The following is a 19,709-nucleotide window of genomic DNA, read 5'->3' on the forward strand; positions in this document are numbered from 1 at the left end:
CTTACATATTTGCAAATGAACATTTTGATGTATTGTCTCTGTAAGGGTGATTACAGAGACACAGGCAATGTGATACTTTTAATACTGATGCACGTTTTAGTACAAGCGCTTCCCTCAGGCCCATGCACAACACTTGGCACTAATGGATGCACTGCATCCTAATACGTTTTGTTTGTTGCACCAGTACATATAAATTGGACCTACTGGAGGAATGCATAGACAAACTGAGCCTGGAACAATTTCATTTTAGACATTTTATAAAAATCAAAAGCACACTCATAGGCAATAGGTGCAGGCTGCCCTTGCACTCCCTGTTGCGCCTTCCTTGTGTAGGCAATCTAATATCTGCCGGCAATGCCAAATCAGAATTTTGGATCAGCCTACACACAGGGCCAGTCTTATAAATGGTGGGGCCCTCTACACAAGGTGTTGCCAGCTGGCACAGGGTTCCATGGTTGGATGCACAAATAGTGCCTGCCTCTCACTCTCTCCATGTGAATGATGATGTAAACCAGGACAGTCTTAAAGGAGAAGGAAAGGAGAAATAAAGAGTTCATCTCAAGCTTCAGGCATACCTTCAGTTCTCTCAATAGTGCCCTTAAGTCTCCCCATATTTCACCTGTTCAGAAGATCAGAAGCCAAACAGGAAGAAAAAACGCTGAGCTGTGTAAAGAAAGTTCCCATAATGCCTCGCTCCTGCACAGACACCCAGACCAAGTGAACATGCTTCTGCTGATCCACATTCCTAAGGGGGGGAGCAGGAGAGAGCAGAGAACCGAGAGCTGCATGTCTTTGGCCCAGGAATTACAGACACAACAAATCTTTTTTCAGAGAAGTCAGTGCAGCGTTTCTGCTTTTGGCTGTATTTACACTTCTTTAAGTGTTTATTCCCGCTGTTGCAAAAATCTGTCTTTTTCTTATTGGCAATAATAAGTCAATTGATACACATTCCTGATGCTTGTGATATTAATTGGGGAAATAATTTCGTTCAAAGGTTTATTGCTCTTCAGTATTCTAAAAGTGAACACTGAAATGAATGTCAGCACTTTGCCGCTCAGATTTTTTCAGAATAGAGCTCCTTTTCTGGACAAAAAGTCCTGGGATTAATGTAGGAGCATGTTCCTTACAGGAGGAAATTTATATGCTCTATTTTCAATTGGGGTGCGTGGATGCCACATATGTATATCTATGCATATTGGGCATCAGGTCACACATGAATTAGACAAACTGCTAAATTTTTAAGGTGATTTTCATAAATGTCATAAATAGCACTTAGTTTTGAAGGATTGGTGTAGAAAGACATCTCTAGCAGTTTTAAATTCATTCGAATGTGTCATTTCCCATAATATGTGGTTTTCTGGGGGTCTTTGTACAGTTAAGGGGGTCTTATGACCAGGCCTGTGCTGGGATTCAAAATAGGCCCTGGCATTTCTAGGACACAACAGGCCCAAACAACCCCCCCAGCCCACTAAATAGTATGATATACCCTTCCCAATACTTTGCACCGTACTGTAGGTTTTTGCACTCAAAGACCTGCACTTCCTCCCATGGATACAGCAGTACCAGTGTCCAGCAGTGCTGTATTCCTGAAGGAGGCATGTAGGCTTCCCCTCCACCTAAATTTCTCACCATTTAGATGGGCAAATGAGGCTTACTGCTGGGCCAGTTTGCCCTATTCTTAACACCTGCCCTATGGCGGACAGTAATCAGTACCCCAAGTAACAAGATAGTTTTTATAACAAGGAGGAACTACAAAGGCTTGCTGGAAGTCTAGCGAAAATAGTAACATTTTTAGCACTAAACATTTTATTTGTGATAAAGAAATATCCACAACCTTTAGTAAACGGGCCGTGTGAGTGGGCAGTGTATTGTGCGGTAAGTGGGGCAGGGGCAGTCTTGTAAATTGGGACCATTTTGGCGGGACCCCCTACACAAGGTGTTGCCAGCTGGCACAGGGCTCCAGGGCTGGGTGGGTAAACAGTCCCTGCCTCTCACTATCCCCATGTGACTGATGATGTAACCCTATCTTATCACCTCTTTTTCTCTTGTTCCATTGGCCCCCAACATTTCATGGCGCAATGTTGCCCCCAAGGGCTCTGACACCCAGCATACTATATACAGTGATTATTGGCCCCTAAAGCACACTATACACAGTGAAAGACTGCCTACTCTGGGATTACATAGTTACATAGGGTTGAAAAAAGACCATTGTCCATCAAGTTCAACCCATCCGAGTAAACCCAGCACACAACCTATACTAACCAATCTATACACTCACATACATAAACTATATATATACAACCAGTAATACTAACTGTAGATATTAGTATCACAATAGCCTTGGATATTCTGCTTGTTCAAAAACTCATCCAGGCCCCTCTTAAAGGCATTAACAGAATCTGCCATTACCACATCACTAGGAAGGGCATTCCCCAACCTCACTGCCCTCACTGTGAAAAACCCCCTACGCTGCTTCAAATGGAAGCTCTGTTCCTCTAATCTAAAGGGGTGACCTCTGGTGCGCTGATTGTTTTTATGGGAAAAAAGAACACCCCCTATCTGCCTATAATCCCCTCTAATGTACTTGTACAGAGTAATCATGTCCCCTCGCAAGCGCCTCTTTTCCAGAGAAAACAACCCCAACCTCGACAGTCTCACCTCATAGTTTAAATCTTCCATCCCCTTTACCAGTTTAGTTGCAGTCTCTGCACTCTCTCCAGCTCATTAATATCCTTCTTAAGGACTGGAGCCCAAAACTGCACTGCATACTCAAGGTGAGGCCTTACCAGGTACCTATAAAGCGGCAAAATTATGTTCTCATCCCTTGAGTCAATGCCCTTTTTTATACAAGACAGCACTTTATTTGCTTTAGTAGCCACAGAATGACACTGCCTGGAATTAGACAACTTGTTATCTACAAAAACCCCTAGATCCTTCTCCATTAAGGAAACCCCCAACACACTACCATTCAGTAGATAGTTTGCGTTTATATTATTTCTACCAAAGTGCATAACTTTGCACTTATCAACATTGAACCTCATTTTCCAGTTTGCTGCCCAGTTATCTAATTTTGTCAAATCGCTCTGCAAAGCAGCAGCATCCTGCATGGAACTTATAGTTTTGCACAATTTAGTGTCATCAGTATCAACAGTGTCAACAGTATTATTAGGCTATCGTTGCTGGGGGTGCTGGACAGCTTTATTTGGTTATACCCGCCTTATTGGGCTCAATAGGTCCAATTGGCCTAAGGCCAGCCCTGCTTATACAGAGTAATACATCAAATTGTGCCAGCATATGTATCCCCCTGGTCGGATCTGCCGCTCCCATCTATCCCTACGCAGCATATTGATGTAGTTAAACCAGCGACTCTACATTAAATGATCTCATTCTCTACATTAAACGATCTCATTCCCTTTTCTAAGTGGGCAGCGGCAGCCGAACTGTTCCCTGTTATGTGGGCGTGTCCGTCAGGGCCGCAGGTATTGCCAGCTACTTCCTTATGTGACACCACGCCCACATCGTATCACGTGGTGGTGACCTCACAAGTCCTCTCGCCGCTGCTCCGTTCTAGCGTTCAGTTGTTTTGCTTCCGGGAAGAGCTGCGTGACAGTAGCGTCTTCTTCAGGATGGCGACAGATGGCGACTTCTTGCTGCGATACAGAGCTGTCTCTAACAAGCTTAAAAAGTGAGGCTGCAAAATGGCTTATATTCTAAATATCAGAAAATATTTCATAATGTTATGTTATGCCTGCACCGCTCTTTGCATGTCTTTATGCCACCCAGCTCAATATTATCCGCCGTGTCTGGGAAGGTGCCTTTGCACAGAATATTTCTTATCCTCCCTGTTTATGAATGCAGTCTAAATTGGCATCATGGCATTGGAAACAAACAGCCAGTGTAGTGAGTGCCCAGCTGTGCATTACTTGCTACACGCTTAGCCAAGCAATAGCACCCTACCCAGTAATACTAGCTCCTTATGCATTGCCCCTCATACAGACTGCATGTAGCTCTGTATCAGCACAGGGGGCAGAAGCAAAGACTATGAATCCACAGCAAAGTGATCACCTTGGAAGTTGCCTTTGAAAAAGGTTTTACTGATGTGTAAAATATCCACCTGTAGGGCAAGAACATTGACTATGGAGATGTAAAGGGTTCATGGAGATTTTTTACATGTAAACCTGCATTTTCACCTGCCTGATCAGCTAGTGACAGCCTTGTGATGTGGGGGTCGGGTAAAATTCAACATGTACCTGACCCGCACACACAAAACCTTAACCCCCATCAGAACATAACTCTCAAATTGTTGCCAAACCCAACCCATACCCGTGTCTTTACACTCTGTACGCTACTTCTGCAAGTGCCTTAGGTTCCAAGACAGAGAAAGATCGGGAGCAGAGGAAGAGTGTACTTCACAAGTCTGACCTGCACCCAACCCGCAATGATCCCCAAATTTCCCCTTCTAGTTATAGACCCAAGCCCTCCCCGCCTATGATGCCATGGAGGGGGCACACACCAATAAATAGATGTCGCGGAAGCTGGAGTGTTACTCAGTTTTTCATTAACATACTATCCAATATGGGGATCATGTTTGTGCTTTTTTGTAGACCGTTATTTGAATTATTCTCTTTTTGGGTCATTAGTGAACAAAGCACACATATATTTAGCATTTATCTCCACAAACATCTAATGAAGTATCTTCAGTCCTCCGCTTCATTTGGCTAACTGGGCACACTTAAGGTGGCCACACACGTGGCAATTTGCGATAGTCGCACGAAAGATCGTACAATCGGCCACACACCGTTCAGGGCTGAAACGGCAGATAAGGAGGTAGAAACAATAGGATTTCTACCTCCTTCTGCCGATTCAGCGCTGAAGGCAGATTTTGGTCAGGTGCCTTCTATGGCGCCCGTCAAAATCTTTTAACCAGCAGCTTCCTGTGATATCAGTGGACTCGCCAACTTGCCATACACGCACCAAATATCGTACGAAACGAGGTTTCGTACGATATTATTGGTGCGTGTATGTCCAGCTTTATGGTTGCCATTTGTAAAAATAACATTGGATAGAACAACATGAAGGCTCATGCTTTTAGAAAAGGTGACAAACCTAGATGCCGTGTCACTGTATACTAGTCCTTGGGACATTCATCTTTAACTATTAAAGAGGTGGCTCACTTTTTAATTCACATTTAGTATGATGTAGAAATTCCATTTCTAGAAATATTTGCAATTGGTTTTTAGTTTGTATTTTTTGTGGTTTTTGAGTTATTTAGCTTTTTGTTCAGCAGTTCTCTTGTTTGGTCCAGTTTACCCCAGCAACCAGGCAGATACAATAGGAAGATGAATAGGAGAGAGTTTAGAATAGAAAGATAAATAAAAAAAAAATGACAACCAAATTGTAGACTCAAATAGCACTCGTTTTTTGACAAAGGCATTTGTCATGGGCCCCAGCATTAGAGGGATCACACAGAAAAAAAATGTTGCTAAAAATACAAAGGACACATTAGGGTTAATTATCAAGTTCACTGGGGCACAAATTGGGCACGTTCCACTATGTTTTCTGCACTTTATATTGAGCCCTGGCAGCAAGTTTTTGCTCTACAAAACAGAATGCAGAGAACTGAACTTGAATTTCATTGAAACACCCAAGTTAGGGAGCGCCGACCGAGCACATTGGTGCTTTGTACTTAAAACCTCCTGTAGCAGGTGGAAAGGACAGGACTACGTAGTTTCCAGTGGCCCCGTACTTTGCATCTCGTGAATTTTTGTGCAGTGCACAGCCAGGCCCCAGACCCCTTCAGTTTGAAGGGGCTTTTGTGCTCCTTAGTGCTTTTACACTTGAATCTGGGATCTTTGTAAATTACTCCCCCCCTTTCATTGTTCAACAGACTTAACATTTGTTAGGGCTGTCCAATCTGCAGTCCTCCAGCTGGGACTTAAAGGAACAGTAACCAAAAAATTAAAGAGTTTTAAAGTAAATTAAATATAATGTACTGTTGCCTTGCGCTGGTAAAAGTTGTGTGTTTGCTACAGAAACCCTACTATAGTTTATATATAATGAGCTGCTGTGTAGCCCGGGGGCAGCCATTCAAGCTGGAAAAAAGGAGAAAAGGCACAGGTTACATAGCAGATAACGGATAAGCTCTGTAGAATACAATAGTGTTTTATCTGTTATCTGCTAAGTGCCTGTGCCTTTTCTCCTTTGAATGGCTGCCCCCATGGCTACACAGCTGCATTCTTTATATAAACCATAGTAGTGTTTCTGAGGCAAACACACCAGTTGTACCAGTGCAGGGCAGCAGTACATTATACTGGAATTTCTTTTATACACTTGAATTTTTTGGTGTTACTGTTCCTTTAATTTTTTCTCTGTGGAGAATAGTAAGTAAATATTTTTTTTTTCTCTAATTTTAGGAGATTTTTACGAAAGCCAAATGTTGCCGAAGCTAGTGAGCAGTTTGGTAAGATTTTCTTAATAAACTCCATAATAAGCAAATGATTCTTATTTTTAATATGCAATCTCCTTTTTCTCTGTAATAATAACACAGTAGTTTGTACTTGATGGTAACTAAGCTGCATGAATCCATGCTGGTGGTAAAACGATCCTTTTTTATTTCTTCCTTAAATGATTTTTAGCAGTAAACACCAGGTCCTAAGCATTCTAGATAATAGATATACAGGTATAGGATCTAACAATAGCATTCAAAGGCAGGTCCCCCAACCCTAAAGTGATTAACAATATGTTATAAAGTAGTGTTTCTCATACTGTAAAGCTCACTTGCTATTCTGGCTAAGCTAAATGGAATTGTTGCAGCTCATTTGCTTTACAGCACCAATCTTCTCTTCTATTTCAGACCCAAAAATATATCCTCGAATGTGGGAACAGGATAAATTTGTTTTGCAATGCAGTAATTTTTGTTACAATTTCATATGTGAAAGCTATTTATTTCTCTTCCAAATACAGGCACTATAGTGGGTGGGCACTAAATAATTAATACTTCTTGTTGTGGGCTTAATTTCATATTTTCCACAGGCATATTCCAAAGGCATACGCAAGTTGTGTGCTAGGAGTTAATAGCTTAGTACCTAGGGCAGGGATCCCCAACCTTTCTTACTCATGAGCCACAGTCAAATTTAAAAAGACTTGGAGAGCAACACTAATTGTGTATGCCATTTGACAGGAACTATATTACTCTGAGGCAAAAGCTGTACAGCCATAATAATCATAATGCATTTAACAGTGTTATTCATTTTGTACATACATTAATTTTTCAGGTCAGTTGGCCAAAGAACTCAAGCAACAAGACTGCCTTCAATATGCTGGTTTCTGTAACTTAGCTATGGCTAGGTGAGTAAATCAAGAAGAATCCCAGATCCTTACATGGAACTATGAAGTATTTTGCTGATATCACTCTGCAAAGCATCATTGCTGTTGTGGAATTTAGCTGAGGGTTTTCCATAGATACACTAGGCTAACCTGTAGATGAATATCTCTGGACTGTTACACAGGAATGCAGGTTACCAAATGATCATAACCGGTAACATTTCTGTTGGCAGATGTGAGCAGACACTGTTTAATGCTCCAGGAGAGGCCATGGCATTAACTGAAGCTGCACGTCTATTTTTACAAGAAGAAAAGGAGACTCAGCGCTTAAAGTGCCCAGGGTTTGAAGAACATCTGCAGGCTGCCATCAACTGCTATAGCTTTGCCATTAAAGTATGCAAGATGCAATTGTTTATGATAAAAAGTTGTTTCTCTGGTGAATGTAAACAAACTTAGGATATTTTTCTCACCCCACCTTCCCCTTCTGCTTAGTCTTTTCCATTGACACGTCAAACCTTCCTTACTCCAGTTACGTTAGTCTAAGCTACTACCCTAGTCAGCTCTGTGTTGCTAGAATTTTTCTGCACAGTGAGAGGTTATGGAGCAAAAAAGGGGGAAAAAGTAGTCAGACAGCTCCAAGCAGTGTTCAAACTACAAAGTAAATTTATGTTAGCAGTGATAGCACAGTAATAATATATTGTGTTATCACTGCTAAAATAAATTCACTTTGTAGTTTAAAAATGCTACTTTGAGCTGTCTGACTACTGTTTCTCCTTTTCTTGTATTAATAGGAGGTACACAAACTTTAATCAGCACCCTAAAGGAATATGCCATTACACAGTCTTGTGTAGGTTGCAATCCTTTTGACGGCATAAATAGTTAGTGGCTGGCTGAAGACCAAATGGAGTAGGAGCCAATAAAAATTAAGTAGGCTTTAAAATTCTCTCTCTGATTATTGTATAAAAATTTCTACTTTTATTCCCATTGGCTTCCTTGCCATTTACTAGTTAGTGTTGTTGCCAACAGTCTTTGCCAGCCAGGGAAGCATAATTTATTATTTTTGTGTGGGATGAAAGACAGAGTGTCCTAATATGCAACCTGTGGGGATATTATGTAGATTACAAGGTGCTTGGCTGTTATATGCATAATTAAAAGCAGCACACTTGTTTCCCAGGTTTAACATCTTCTTTAAGTACCATTTTTTACTTCAAATTGACTAGCTGTGTAAAATGTGTTAAAGGGGATTGTAATTTGCTGCTTTTAACCTTGATTAATATGACCCTAGTATCAACTAAACTGAATTAGAACATCACATTTTATGTTATCAAGAGTTCACTGGTTTTAGTTTGCTTTTCTTTACTTCAAAGCAAGGTATATACTACAATAAATTTCCTTGTGAATTGTGTGTTCTGCAAGAGTCTACCTATGTTGGCATAGTTTCATGGCATGGCTTTGCAAAAGCTGTTCTTAAATGTAAGGAGTATTTATAACTAATGACTGGATCATACCACTAATTGCCAGGCTACAGCCTAGGCGATTATAGACAAAGCCTATATTTTTTATTCTGACGCAGTGGTTTCCGGACTCCTGTTCCCCTTTGAGGTCCAAAAGCCGCTTGGGATTCACTGTTCTAAGGACATGATGACATAATAGGAGGGTTATGGAATGTGATAAATAAATGAGGTTGTGTCCATCCAAGTTGACAGTAGCAGCTTAGACAAGTGTAAAACTGCAAACTGTCAGCACTGTCAGCATCATGAAAAATTAGGCTAAACAAAGCAATATGAGATAATTTTAGATTCATCTCCTGATGTTACCTTTATAAAAATACAAAGGGAAAACTGAAAGGCACAGTGGGCCTATAGCTTTAAATAATTTGTTAAGCTAAGATCAAAAATGGTTTTACTGACAAGGAAAGTTTTAACTCCCTTAAGAGCCAAATTGTTATGTTTTCCAGGTTTACATTGAACTGAACCAGCCGGTGATGGCAGCCAGCCTTTGCCTGGAACTAGGAAATTCTCTGAAGGTTTGTGACCGATAAGCCTGTTGTATAACATAAATAGATAAACAGTTTAATCACACTGCAAAATCTAAACTCTTTCAACAAATACCTCTTAAGGCTGTCTGAATATGGCTGTTTTTTTACAGGTCTGTAATTGGAACGAATGAAAGCTAAATCTCCGGCACACTAATGCATAACGGCTTAGAGATTCCCTGAATATACTGCTTTATATACATATTCTTCTAATAAAGACACTTTCGAAGTAACACAGGGGAAAATAAATTAGTATGTTAAGGGCTCTGGCACACGGGGAGATTAGTCGCCCGCGAAAAATCTCCCTGTTCGCGGGCGACTAATCTCCCCGAGTTGCCTTCACCTGCCATCCCACCGGCGAAAATGTAAGTCGCCGGTGGGATGGCACACGCGGCGGCGCGATTTCGGGAAATTGCCGAAAAAGCCTTGCGAGTCTTTTTAGGCGATTTACGGAAATAGCACCACCGCGCGTGCCTTCCCACCGGCGACTTACATTTGTGCCGGTGGGATGGCAGGTAAAGGCAACTCGGGGAGATTAGTCGCCCGCGAACAGGGAGATTTGTCGCGGGCGACTAATCTCCCCGTGTGCCAGAGCCCTAAAAAATTTTACTAGCTTTAGTCACAGAAGTATATGATTACCACTGCTGCCTTCCAGTGATTAGGTCCTGGAAGTTTATAGGTTTCTGATAAAGTTGATCCAGGTGTGTTGTGTGATGTGTATAACAATCTCCGTAAAGCAGTAACATGTCAGTGCTATATAAATTAAGGGTAATGATAATAAGAACAGGAAAGAAACAAGAAATACACTAAGAAAACTTTTTGTGGGTCGCAAATTTGAAGGAATATGTACCTAGAAGCATATGTGTCTTTTTTTGTCCACTGTCTGAGGGTGATGGGATTTGTGCTGCATGTTTGCTATCCTATGATTTATAGCTGTGAAATATTTGTTACTTCATGATAATAGTCATATTCAGTCATATTCAGTAAGGGTAATCTGTGCATTAAATATTCCATTGGGTTAAATATAATGCCAGCTTCAAGGTGTGATGCCATTGCATACTCCCTGCCTTGTCAAATTTTAAAGGGGTCCCTTTATTTTATCTCTGATTCAATCTATACATGTTTGGGACATTCGCAACATTTTTATTCTTTATTCACCTAGGACATGAGTAAACTGGGAGAAGCCATAGTGTATTTCCAGCGTGCAGCAGAGTTACAAACACAAGTTCCTATTGAGTGCCTGCTGTCACTTGGATATGTAGCTTCCTGTAAAATCATGACACGTGAGTAGCAGGCCCAATAATGTGACTTTCCAATGTAACGCTTTACTCTTGTCATTGTTAGGCTATATTCCTATTTCAGACTGTATTTTTCAATCTTATCCACTGCTTCAGGTGACTATGATGGAGCATTGGCTGTATTCACAGAAATGCAGCTTCTGGCCCAGGAAAAGGGATTGCACACCCCTGGAAACAGTCTACCGGTTGGTAAGAAGCCTGAGCCAATGCCAAATCTTACCTTGGTCATATATAATTGAAAGGAAATTAGAATATGTTCACAATCTGGTTATTCATAACTCTGTAGCCCAGATTATTGTTTAGTCTTGGTATATAATTCCAATGTCACACTGTGAATTCTGCCATTTTTGGACTGAGCTCCAACCACTGTAAAATCTAATGCTGCTTCTGGAATTTGAGGTGCATTGGAATTTACACCCAAGGGAGAATACGCCATGTATGATATTAGGCTAAGGCAGTTGCACTTGACACAACTTTACATTTTTCAAGCTAACGCTTATTTTTAAGCCAGAACTTCAATTTCAGCTAAATATTCCCATGAAATAATTACACAGCTTTGTAAATATGTATATGAGTCCATACAGTGTATATTTAGTCTATTTAAAAGACAAATCAGAATTCACTGGGGATCCAGTATTTTTTGCAACCCCCCTACCCCCATTCACTGAATCCAATCTTTCCTCGAGCCAGTGCTCCTTTTTAGGAAAAAGTAATAAAGCACCACACCATACAACCAACAGGCTATAAAGTCTGTGTAGCTGTGTTTTTTGCTAGATGTCAGTGTTTTTGTCAAATTCTGTGTTGTTTTTTTTATCACTTGGTTAACATTCCAGCAGTCAATAACTTTAACACATCTTGTTATACAGGGGCATTTCTGGACATCATAGCAAAGTGTGAAGTATCCAGGGTCCTGCTGCTTATGTTGTTACAGGTACAAAATAACTATCTATTTTAACTGCAACCGCATGTTTAAAATGTTAATATTTTGTTTGCATCCTGTTATCTCTCATATTAGTAGTACTTAAGCTGGTCACACATATTGTACAGCCTGCATTTCTCCCTCAAATGGTTTTTTCTACTGGACCAAAACAACCAAATGACTTGATTTTGATTTTGATCATACTGGGCAGTTTGGCAATATTATAAAGGAATACTGTCATGGGGAAACATGTTTTTTCAAAATGTTCTGCCTCTCCAGAAGTTGGAGTGATATCACCCCCCTTCCCAGCAGCCAATCAGCAGAACAATGGGAAGGGAGCAAGATAGAAGCTCCCAGTAGATATTAGAGCATAATAAGAACTCCAGCTTGTGACTCCTCCAGTTACATGGGAGTAGGAGAAACATAGAAATAGATTACCAGAAAGCAGTTCTAATGTGTAGCGCTGGCTCCATCTGAAAGCTCAAAAATACATTTGTTAGTTCCAAAATAACATTTTAAATGGTAGAGTGAATTATTTGCTATGTAAACAGTGTAATTTACAAATAAAAAGTACACCATAAATTCATGACTGTATCCCTTTAAGGCTGATTTACAAAACTAGGTGCAAAGCTGTAAAATGGATGCAACATTGCGCACATTTGGACTTGTTATCCAGAAAGTTCCCGAGTTACGGAAAGGCCATCTTGATCCTAACTAAGATATAATTAATCCTTATTGCAGGCAAAACCATCCTATTGGGTTTATTCAACATTTAAATGATTTTAAGCAGACTTAAGTTATGGAGATCCAAATTAAGGAAAAATCATGGAAAATCGCAGGTCCCGAGCATTCTGGATAAGAGGTCCCATACCTGTACTTTGCTCCTGTACATGGTGTAGCACCAACTGTCAGGTTCAGCCTGCTTTAATGAATTGCAGGTACAAAATACAGTGCACACAGATGCATTGGAGCCCTACAATTAACACCTTACTTACTTGAGAAGTTGATGCTTCCGGCATGCCCTTAGTGTGTTTCACCTACACATTCTAAAGACTTTCATCTAGTGAAGTATGCGATTATGCAGCTGTTGATGTAATGCCCTGGAAATGAAATCATTCGACTTCAAAACTTGCATCACAACTTGTGGACAATATACCAAAACAGACACACTCTTTATCAGGGCCCACAGTGGCTAATTCTGTGGGAATTTTCATTTGTTTTAGCATTTTACACTTTATGCATTTGTGTTCCTAAATGAGTTTTTAAATGTGTTACCAGATTGGCCAGTGATCTACTCATCGGTTCGTTGAATAGGGAGAATTCTTTGTGACTAGTTTTCCCTCCTTTTATTTGTATTGTATTGTTGAACTTTAAAGCACAATGTTGGATTTGTATACTGATATATAATCTGGCAACCCATTTAAAGAAATTCTTCATTCTTGGTTGTTTGACTATTCCTTTAAAGGAGAAGGAAAGGCTAATAAAGAGAGAATCTCAAGCTGCAGGCATGCCTTCAGTTGTCTCAATAGTGCCATTAAGTCTCCCCATATTTCTCCCGTTCAGATGATCAGAAGCCAAACAGGAAGAAAAAATGCTGAGCTGTGTAAAGAAAGTTCCCACAATGCCCCACTCCTGCACCAAAAGCAAGACCAGTGTACATGCTCAGTTAGACTATGAGTCAGCTTCCTGCTGATTGGCTCAGATCCACATTCCTAAGGGGGGGAGTGAGTTCTTAGCATTCTTGAGGGAGGGGGGAGCAGGAGAGAGCAGAGAGCTGCGTGTCTCTGGCAGAGGAAAACAGACACAACTAATCTTTTGACAGAGAAGTCAGTGCAGCGTTTCTGTGAGTGCTTATGGCTGTATTTACATAGACCTTTCTGATAAAGCTTACTTAGTTTTTACCTTTCTTTCTCCTTTAAGATAATAAGATAATGAGGCTTATTACAAATTTGTTCCTGTGTAGTAACAGATCACAACCAATCACAATGTTGCTTTCATTGTTCTACTTGCAGTAAAACAGATCACAACCAATCACAATGTTGCTTTCGTTCTACCTGCAGCTGGCTGAAACAGCTAATTAGTGATTGTTTGCCAGGGGTTACTCCCCAGGTGGAAAATAGCCTGGTATTAATACATTTACAGCACAATGTATTGTAAATCAAGCTAACTACTTTTCACTGTTCAGACTTTGGGAGGCATTTTCATGCCCATGTGTTTTGGGCCGGCCCAAACAAAACAAATGTCCAATCTAAGAATTTCAAAGCATGTATCTATTGTGCTCTCTACTAATATGTTTCTGTGAGGTTAAATCTGTGTTTTAGTAATTCTACTAAAAAAATAAATGAAAATCACAAATTATTTACAGTCACTGATAAAATCAAACAAATAGTGTGTCCTTTGGATTTAAAAAAGTGACATTGTAAGACTGAATAATGCTCTTTCAAATGTAGTCACTGCTGCAAGAATTAATGTCTGTAGTATATAGGGAATCCTTTAATCCCATGTAATCATCAAACACTAATACCCTTCATTAAACCACACCATTTTATTTCCCCCTCTACTTATTATGGTAATAAATACTTGTTAAATAGGTCACAGAAAGACTAGCAATCATTTTGTGTTATAGTCGCCCACTGGTCCCATAGCAGTTCTAGCCCTTCAAAAGTCTTGAATATATTCCTAATAACATCAAAGATATTAAGATTTTCTGTACGATTCTTGGAGGACTATGTGCCGTGCATGGACTAAAGCTGCTCAGTTAAACTGAAATAAATTGGACATACTAAGTGAAGATTAGGGGCATTATGTAAGCTCCACTGTAGCAGGGAATGAGGAACAGTCTTTCTAAAGAAAAATAGTATGGATGCTAGGTTCTATATAAGGGTAACAATGCACTTGATCCCATTGACTTCAGATCATTTGTATCGAAATGCAATTAACCTGTGTTGTGTTGAGCACTACATCCTCCTCAACACAAAGACTGCAGTAGGTAGTATAAAAAATGCTTCCTTCCATGTAAAGTGAATTGCAGGTGCCACAATGCTCTTCAACACCCTGGATTGTTGGAAACATCATTTTGTGTGGAAAATTAAAATGCAACCATGTGTTAAAATTTTCCAACAAAATTGTGTTTATCAAAGGAGATTGCCTGTGCCAGTACAGACTTACTGTACTGGCACACAGTTAGCTAATGGCTACAGTGACAGCCAGGCTTATGACTAAGTGCAAGACACGAAACACGTCAAGCATGTTTTAATAAATGAGACGTTTTATCTGATATTCGGATGGTTGTTGGTTTGGTGATTGTGTGCTCACATGGATTTGAAGACGGCCAGGCTATACCCCAGCTTCTTGTTATAAGATTTTAACTACAGTAAGAGCTCCTTGGAAGTGATAAGAAGCTTGCAACTGCCTGTGCAAAAAAAATGCTTAGACAAGGCTAAATCTCAAATATATTTAGTGAAAGTGGATCCGGTACTCTTGTTGGCTTGAAAATCAAAAAGGCTGTCCCTACCTTACAAATTCTACATTATATATAATAGCTGCAGAGGAGAAAAGAGTACAATATACAGTATAGCATAATATAGTACAGTAAATATATATCAATTGTGACCAGTGACAATGAAGAAGTTATGTGTATTAAAATGGACATTCATTTTTGGAGCATTTTATGCAAATTTTTAAAAAAAAATTTAAGCAAGCCATTTCCATATATTTACCAGTTTGAACTGCAATTGTCCGATTGTCCATTATCTATTTCCTGTTATAATCTCTTCCTTTAGCTTGAAATACTCTAAATTAGCACATTTTTAAGATTAAGTCGGTGGTTTAGCCAATGTAAGTGTCATCTAAACATGTGCAAAGTCTGTAATTATCACTTGATTTAATACTTTGGACATATTTCTGTTTGCCATAGATCACAATATATGAATATTTGTAGTGAACTATTGTTACTGTATTGTTCTTTTCTCTTTGTTTCCTCCTTTGCAGTTAATTCAGCATTGGTATCTGTTTTTATCTATAAAAGTAAATCTGCTAACTGAGTAAGTTGTAACCCCAGAACTTGAAGAAATCAAGAAAATGGAAAATAAATGTACATGTAACCTTTAATATTTCCATTAGGCAAAACTTTTGGGAAAATAAAGGTGTACTGGCACTATAAAAAAAGAACTGTACTGTGGACTAGAAAAATGGTCACAGTGCCCCTAGGCTAGGGTACACCAGTGTTGTAGTCTGTATTGCAATGTAAAATGATACAATGATCTTTGCAGCCTCCACCTCAGAAGTTGCTGCCTGAACATGCTCAGACTCTGGAAAAATATGACTGGGAAGCATTTGATAGTCACAGCCATGGTAGGTGAACTCTCTCAATTCATTTTTACTTTTCCAAGTTTAATTACAATGAAAAAAGAAAATAATCCCTGAAAACAATCTCCCAAAAAGCCCTTGTATAAGAAGGAGCAATGTCTTCCTGACTAATTTAGGAAATATAATAGTATATGTAATGTCCTGTATTACTAAGATATTGTAGAGCCTGCTTTATGTGTTCAGTATTCTGGAAAATAGGTATTTTGATTTGTTTTGTTTTTTACAGTGAATTATTTGACAGAAGAGGTGTTTTTACTGTTGCAGTCAGTAGTTGTGAGTATAAATATCATAGATATCTTTACCTTTCTATAACTCATTTATCATCTACTACATATTCATTCTGGAACCATAATAAATATTTATGAACCAAAATAATAACTAGTACTGTTATGTATGAGTTTCTGCTTAGCAGGAAATAATGATTCTATTCTGCCCAACCTCTGCATCTCATTCTTTGTGTTTTTGGAATTTGAATGGCTTATGTATGCTTGAAAGGCCGTTTAACCTGTACTTTATTGGTACACAAGGGAACATTTGAAGGTTTTGCAATTTATGACTACCAAATGCTTATCCTTAATTTATGATAGGTGAGAGGATGAAAATAAAAAATATCTGGCAATAGAATAATTGGTCTGTTTTAAAGGTGCATATCTGATCATTTAAAAGTAAAACTCATGCTTGACACCTAGTGACTTTATGCTGGGGATTATATGCACATATAGTCAATTTAACACTTAACGTGTTTTTTGCTGATAATTTGAATGTAAGGATTAGTGCTACAAAACTTGTTTTTACTGTTAGGAGGGATCTTTGGGTTATAATCTATCCCTTTCTTCCCTGAAGTAAAGGAGGATGGTATTAAAGTGAAAGCTGCCTCTTTAGTAACAAGTACTCTTTGTGCTATTTATTTTGCTTCAGATGGCCTGCCAAGAAAATGATGTGGAATCCCTAAAGGTTCTGCAAGTGGAGCTATGGTGAGTGCTGGGATGAACTTATAATACATCTGCTCAGCTAGGAAACTGAGAAATGCAATGACACAATTCTTTAAATGTTAGTATAATCCCAAAGAATTGGATTGTCCATATTGCTGCAAACCATGACACTGACTACTGTCAGATCCTCCAGTCACTTTTACATTTTATACTCCTTGCTGTTTCAACAATAGTGTTTATCAAATTTGAATCTGGTCATAAACACCTGCTGCAATTTGCAGCAGAAAATATTTGGGAACCAACCCAATATGTCTTAACGCAGCAGAGGTTTATTAGTATCAAGGGCATGCCAAATAGATCACACACATGGAGACTCCCACTGCATAACTTACCAACAGTGTTGTACCACTATCCACACAATAACATAAAACCTAGGATACAGATAGAATAATAAACTGTGTATGTTCTAATGTGCCAACAGCCTTCTTTCATTCTAGATGTGACACAGAAATAATCTTATGGTGCTTTACTACTCACTGATTTTCATTGTCTTTATATTTAACAGGCCACTCTTGACACCTGAGCAGAATCACTTACTGCATTTGGTCCTGCAAGAAATGATTTGCCCGTCAGGTCAAGGCATCTGAACTTTACAAGCATATCATTCTGTAGTACAAAGTAGTTTACGTAAACTTCCTGTAGTATGTTCAGAAATAGTTCTTCTGTGCCCCAGAGAGAAGAAAGTACCAGGTTAATCATCCTCCTAACTGAGACTGGACAGGTTTAACAAATCATTACCCTCCAGGTTTTAGCCATGGAGGAACTCTAGGAAAAGAGAAGGTGGGATCAAATTCTACCTTTTCCTGGGTTTACTTGTGCCAGTAAATAATACATGAATTCATTTTAATGGCTGGAAGATACACAAAGCACTTTGGGGGCAAAAAGGGGGTCTGGGGATAGTGGAGGGCAGGCCTATTTGTAAAGATGAGCACTGAGCTGCTAATTTTAATGGTGCAACAGTTTGCCTCAGGGCCATTAAAGCATTATGCTCGACAGTGTAGGAATGAAAACTGATAGGGTTCAGCAAAGCAAACTGCAATAATGTGGCCACCCTATATATTTGCATTTGCAGTAAATGATAAAATGTTTTCTCAGACTGCCTCCATCGGAAGGCTAGACAAAGAAAATGTTTTGTAGTACTCACAGATATTCATAAACAATACAAAAATTGCATCTTTAAATCTGCATAGTCATTGCTATTGATCTGACTGTGTCCTAAAAAGAATTCAAGGCTCAAGAAGTTTTGTAAATATTAAAACTGGTTGAAGGGGAAACTCGTAATTTAATTAAGTCTTAGTGTTTTCTCATCAACAAAAATGTATATAGAGTTGTTTGGTTTATACTTAACATGAAAAACTGCATAGAACGATGGTGACACCCGCATATTTCATTTCCGCTTTTTTTTTGGCTGCCAAGATTTCATTTCTCATTTACTGTCTGCAACTGTACATATGAATGGACTGTCATCCACGAGCAGAGCCAGCTTGCTATTCATACAAATGCCTTCGTTGTATGTATTAACACTGTGTGGTGCTGTGACTGTTAAATAGATTTCGCTGTATTGTTCTGTAAAAGAAACTTTCTGTAAATAATGTGTAATATGAGTAAGAATGGATTAAAGTGATACATTAACACTCTTAAACGTCAGTGTGTCCGTTTCTTAAAAATATTGATGCAGTAATATTTTCTCTCATAGGAGTCAAATTGTTTTAGTGTCACATAGATATGAATATTTGTAGTAAGGTACTACACAGAGCCCAGATGTCTCTTGCTGTCACTTTTTCACTTGTTTCAGGTGCGAGCAGTGGAACCCCTTGCCAAGGGTAAGTTACAGAGAAATGTACATGCAACACTCATCATTTATTTGTGCCACAAATATAGAACATGTTTCAGGCTTAACACTTGCCGTATATTACATGTGCAGCAATCAGCATTTAATAGGCGCATTAAGGGAAGGGGAATCTCACATCTCCACCTCCCAAGTTCTTGGCATACACTTCCCATCAATCTTAGCGAAGACCACAAAAGCTGCTCCAGATGTTGGTTTGTGTGTGAGCTTACACATCTGCTGTACCGGTTTCATTTTGCAGAGCAAACATGCAAAGATGGCTTTTAACCAGTTGATTTATCCTTTCACACCCCTCATAATGTACTTGTCCTTACTAAGTGTTGTACCCAAGTAATAACTTGTTAAGATCGCTAGACTCTGACTCAGAGAGCCAATGGGTTTTATACATTTATCAGTTCCCTAATAGCTTGCTAAAAATAATGAAATATCCATCCAGTATAAGAAGGTAGGAGGTATAGGATAAAACAATTTAAGCAAGATAGTACCAAATGGTAGAGAGGTTATATCGTTTTATGGCAATTGGTTCTTCAACTGATACCTTGCTAACCATTCTATATAGCATACAATTGATCTTGTGCGCATCTACCAGTTGATATCTTGATATTTATGGCTGCCATTAGACCTAGAGTTATGGCTAACACTCCACCAACATGAAAGTCCTTAAAGCAATTGCATTATCCCACACACCTATGCTAATTCTCTGCTTTTCCTTTGCTTATTACTATGGTAAAAAAAACCATAAAACAATATTTCACTTTTTATAACCAAAGGACATTTTGCATAACCATATAATGCAGAGTATGGGAACACCAGTGCGATGTACTGTATATACAGCAGGTGTTTGGAGAAGGGTCAAACCCTCTTGAGATGAAAGAGTTAAGTACAAAATCAGAATGATTAGTAGCACAGATAGCAATATATGTGC

General features: G+C 39.1%; 1 protein-coding gene across 1 annotated transcript; it reads left to right on the plus strand.

The window, feature by feature from the left end:
- Window positions 1–3,560: 3,560 nt before the first annotated feature.
- Window positions 3,561–18,577, plus strand: f8a1 (coagulation factor VIII). The gene is given in 12 exon segments (NM_001078703.1): window positions 3,561–3,685; window positions 6,414–6,460; window positions 7,275–7,347; window positions 7,557–7,716; window positions 9,281–9,349; window positions 10,521–10,641; window positions 10,753–10,845; window positions 11,523–11,587; window positions 15,847–15,928; window positions 16,170–16,216; window positions 16,862–16,917; window positions 17,441–18,577. Coding segments are annotated over 12 exon segments (954 nt in total). The 5' UTR covers window positions 3,561–3,626; the 3' UTR covers window positions 17,523–18,577.
- The last annotated feature ends 1,132 nt before the right edge of the window (window positions 18,578–19,709 follow it).

This window comes from Xenopus tropicalis, chromosome 4 (assembly GCF_000004195.4).
Source record: "Xenopus tropicalis strain Nigerian chromosome 4, UCB_Xtro_10.0, whole genome shotgun sequence".
Taxonomy (NCBI): Eukaryota; Metazoa; Chordata; class Amphibia; order Anura; family Pipidae; genus Xenopus; species Xenopus tropicalis.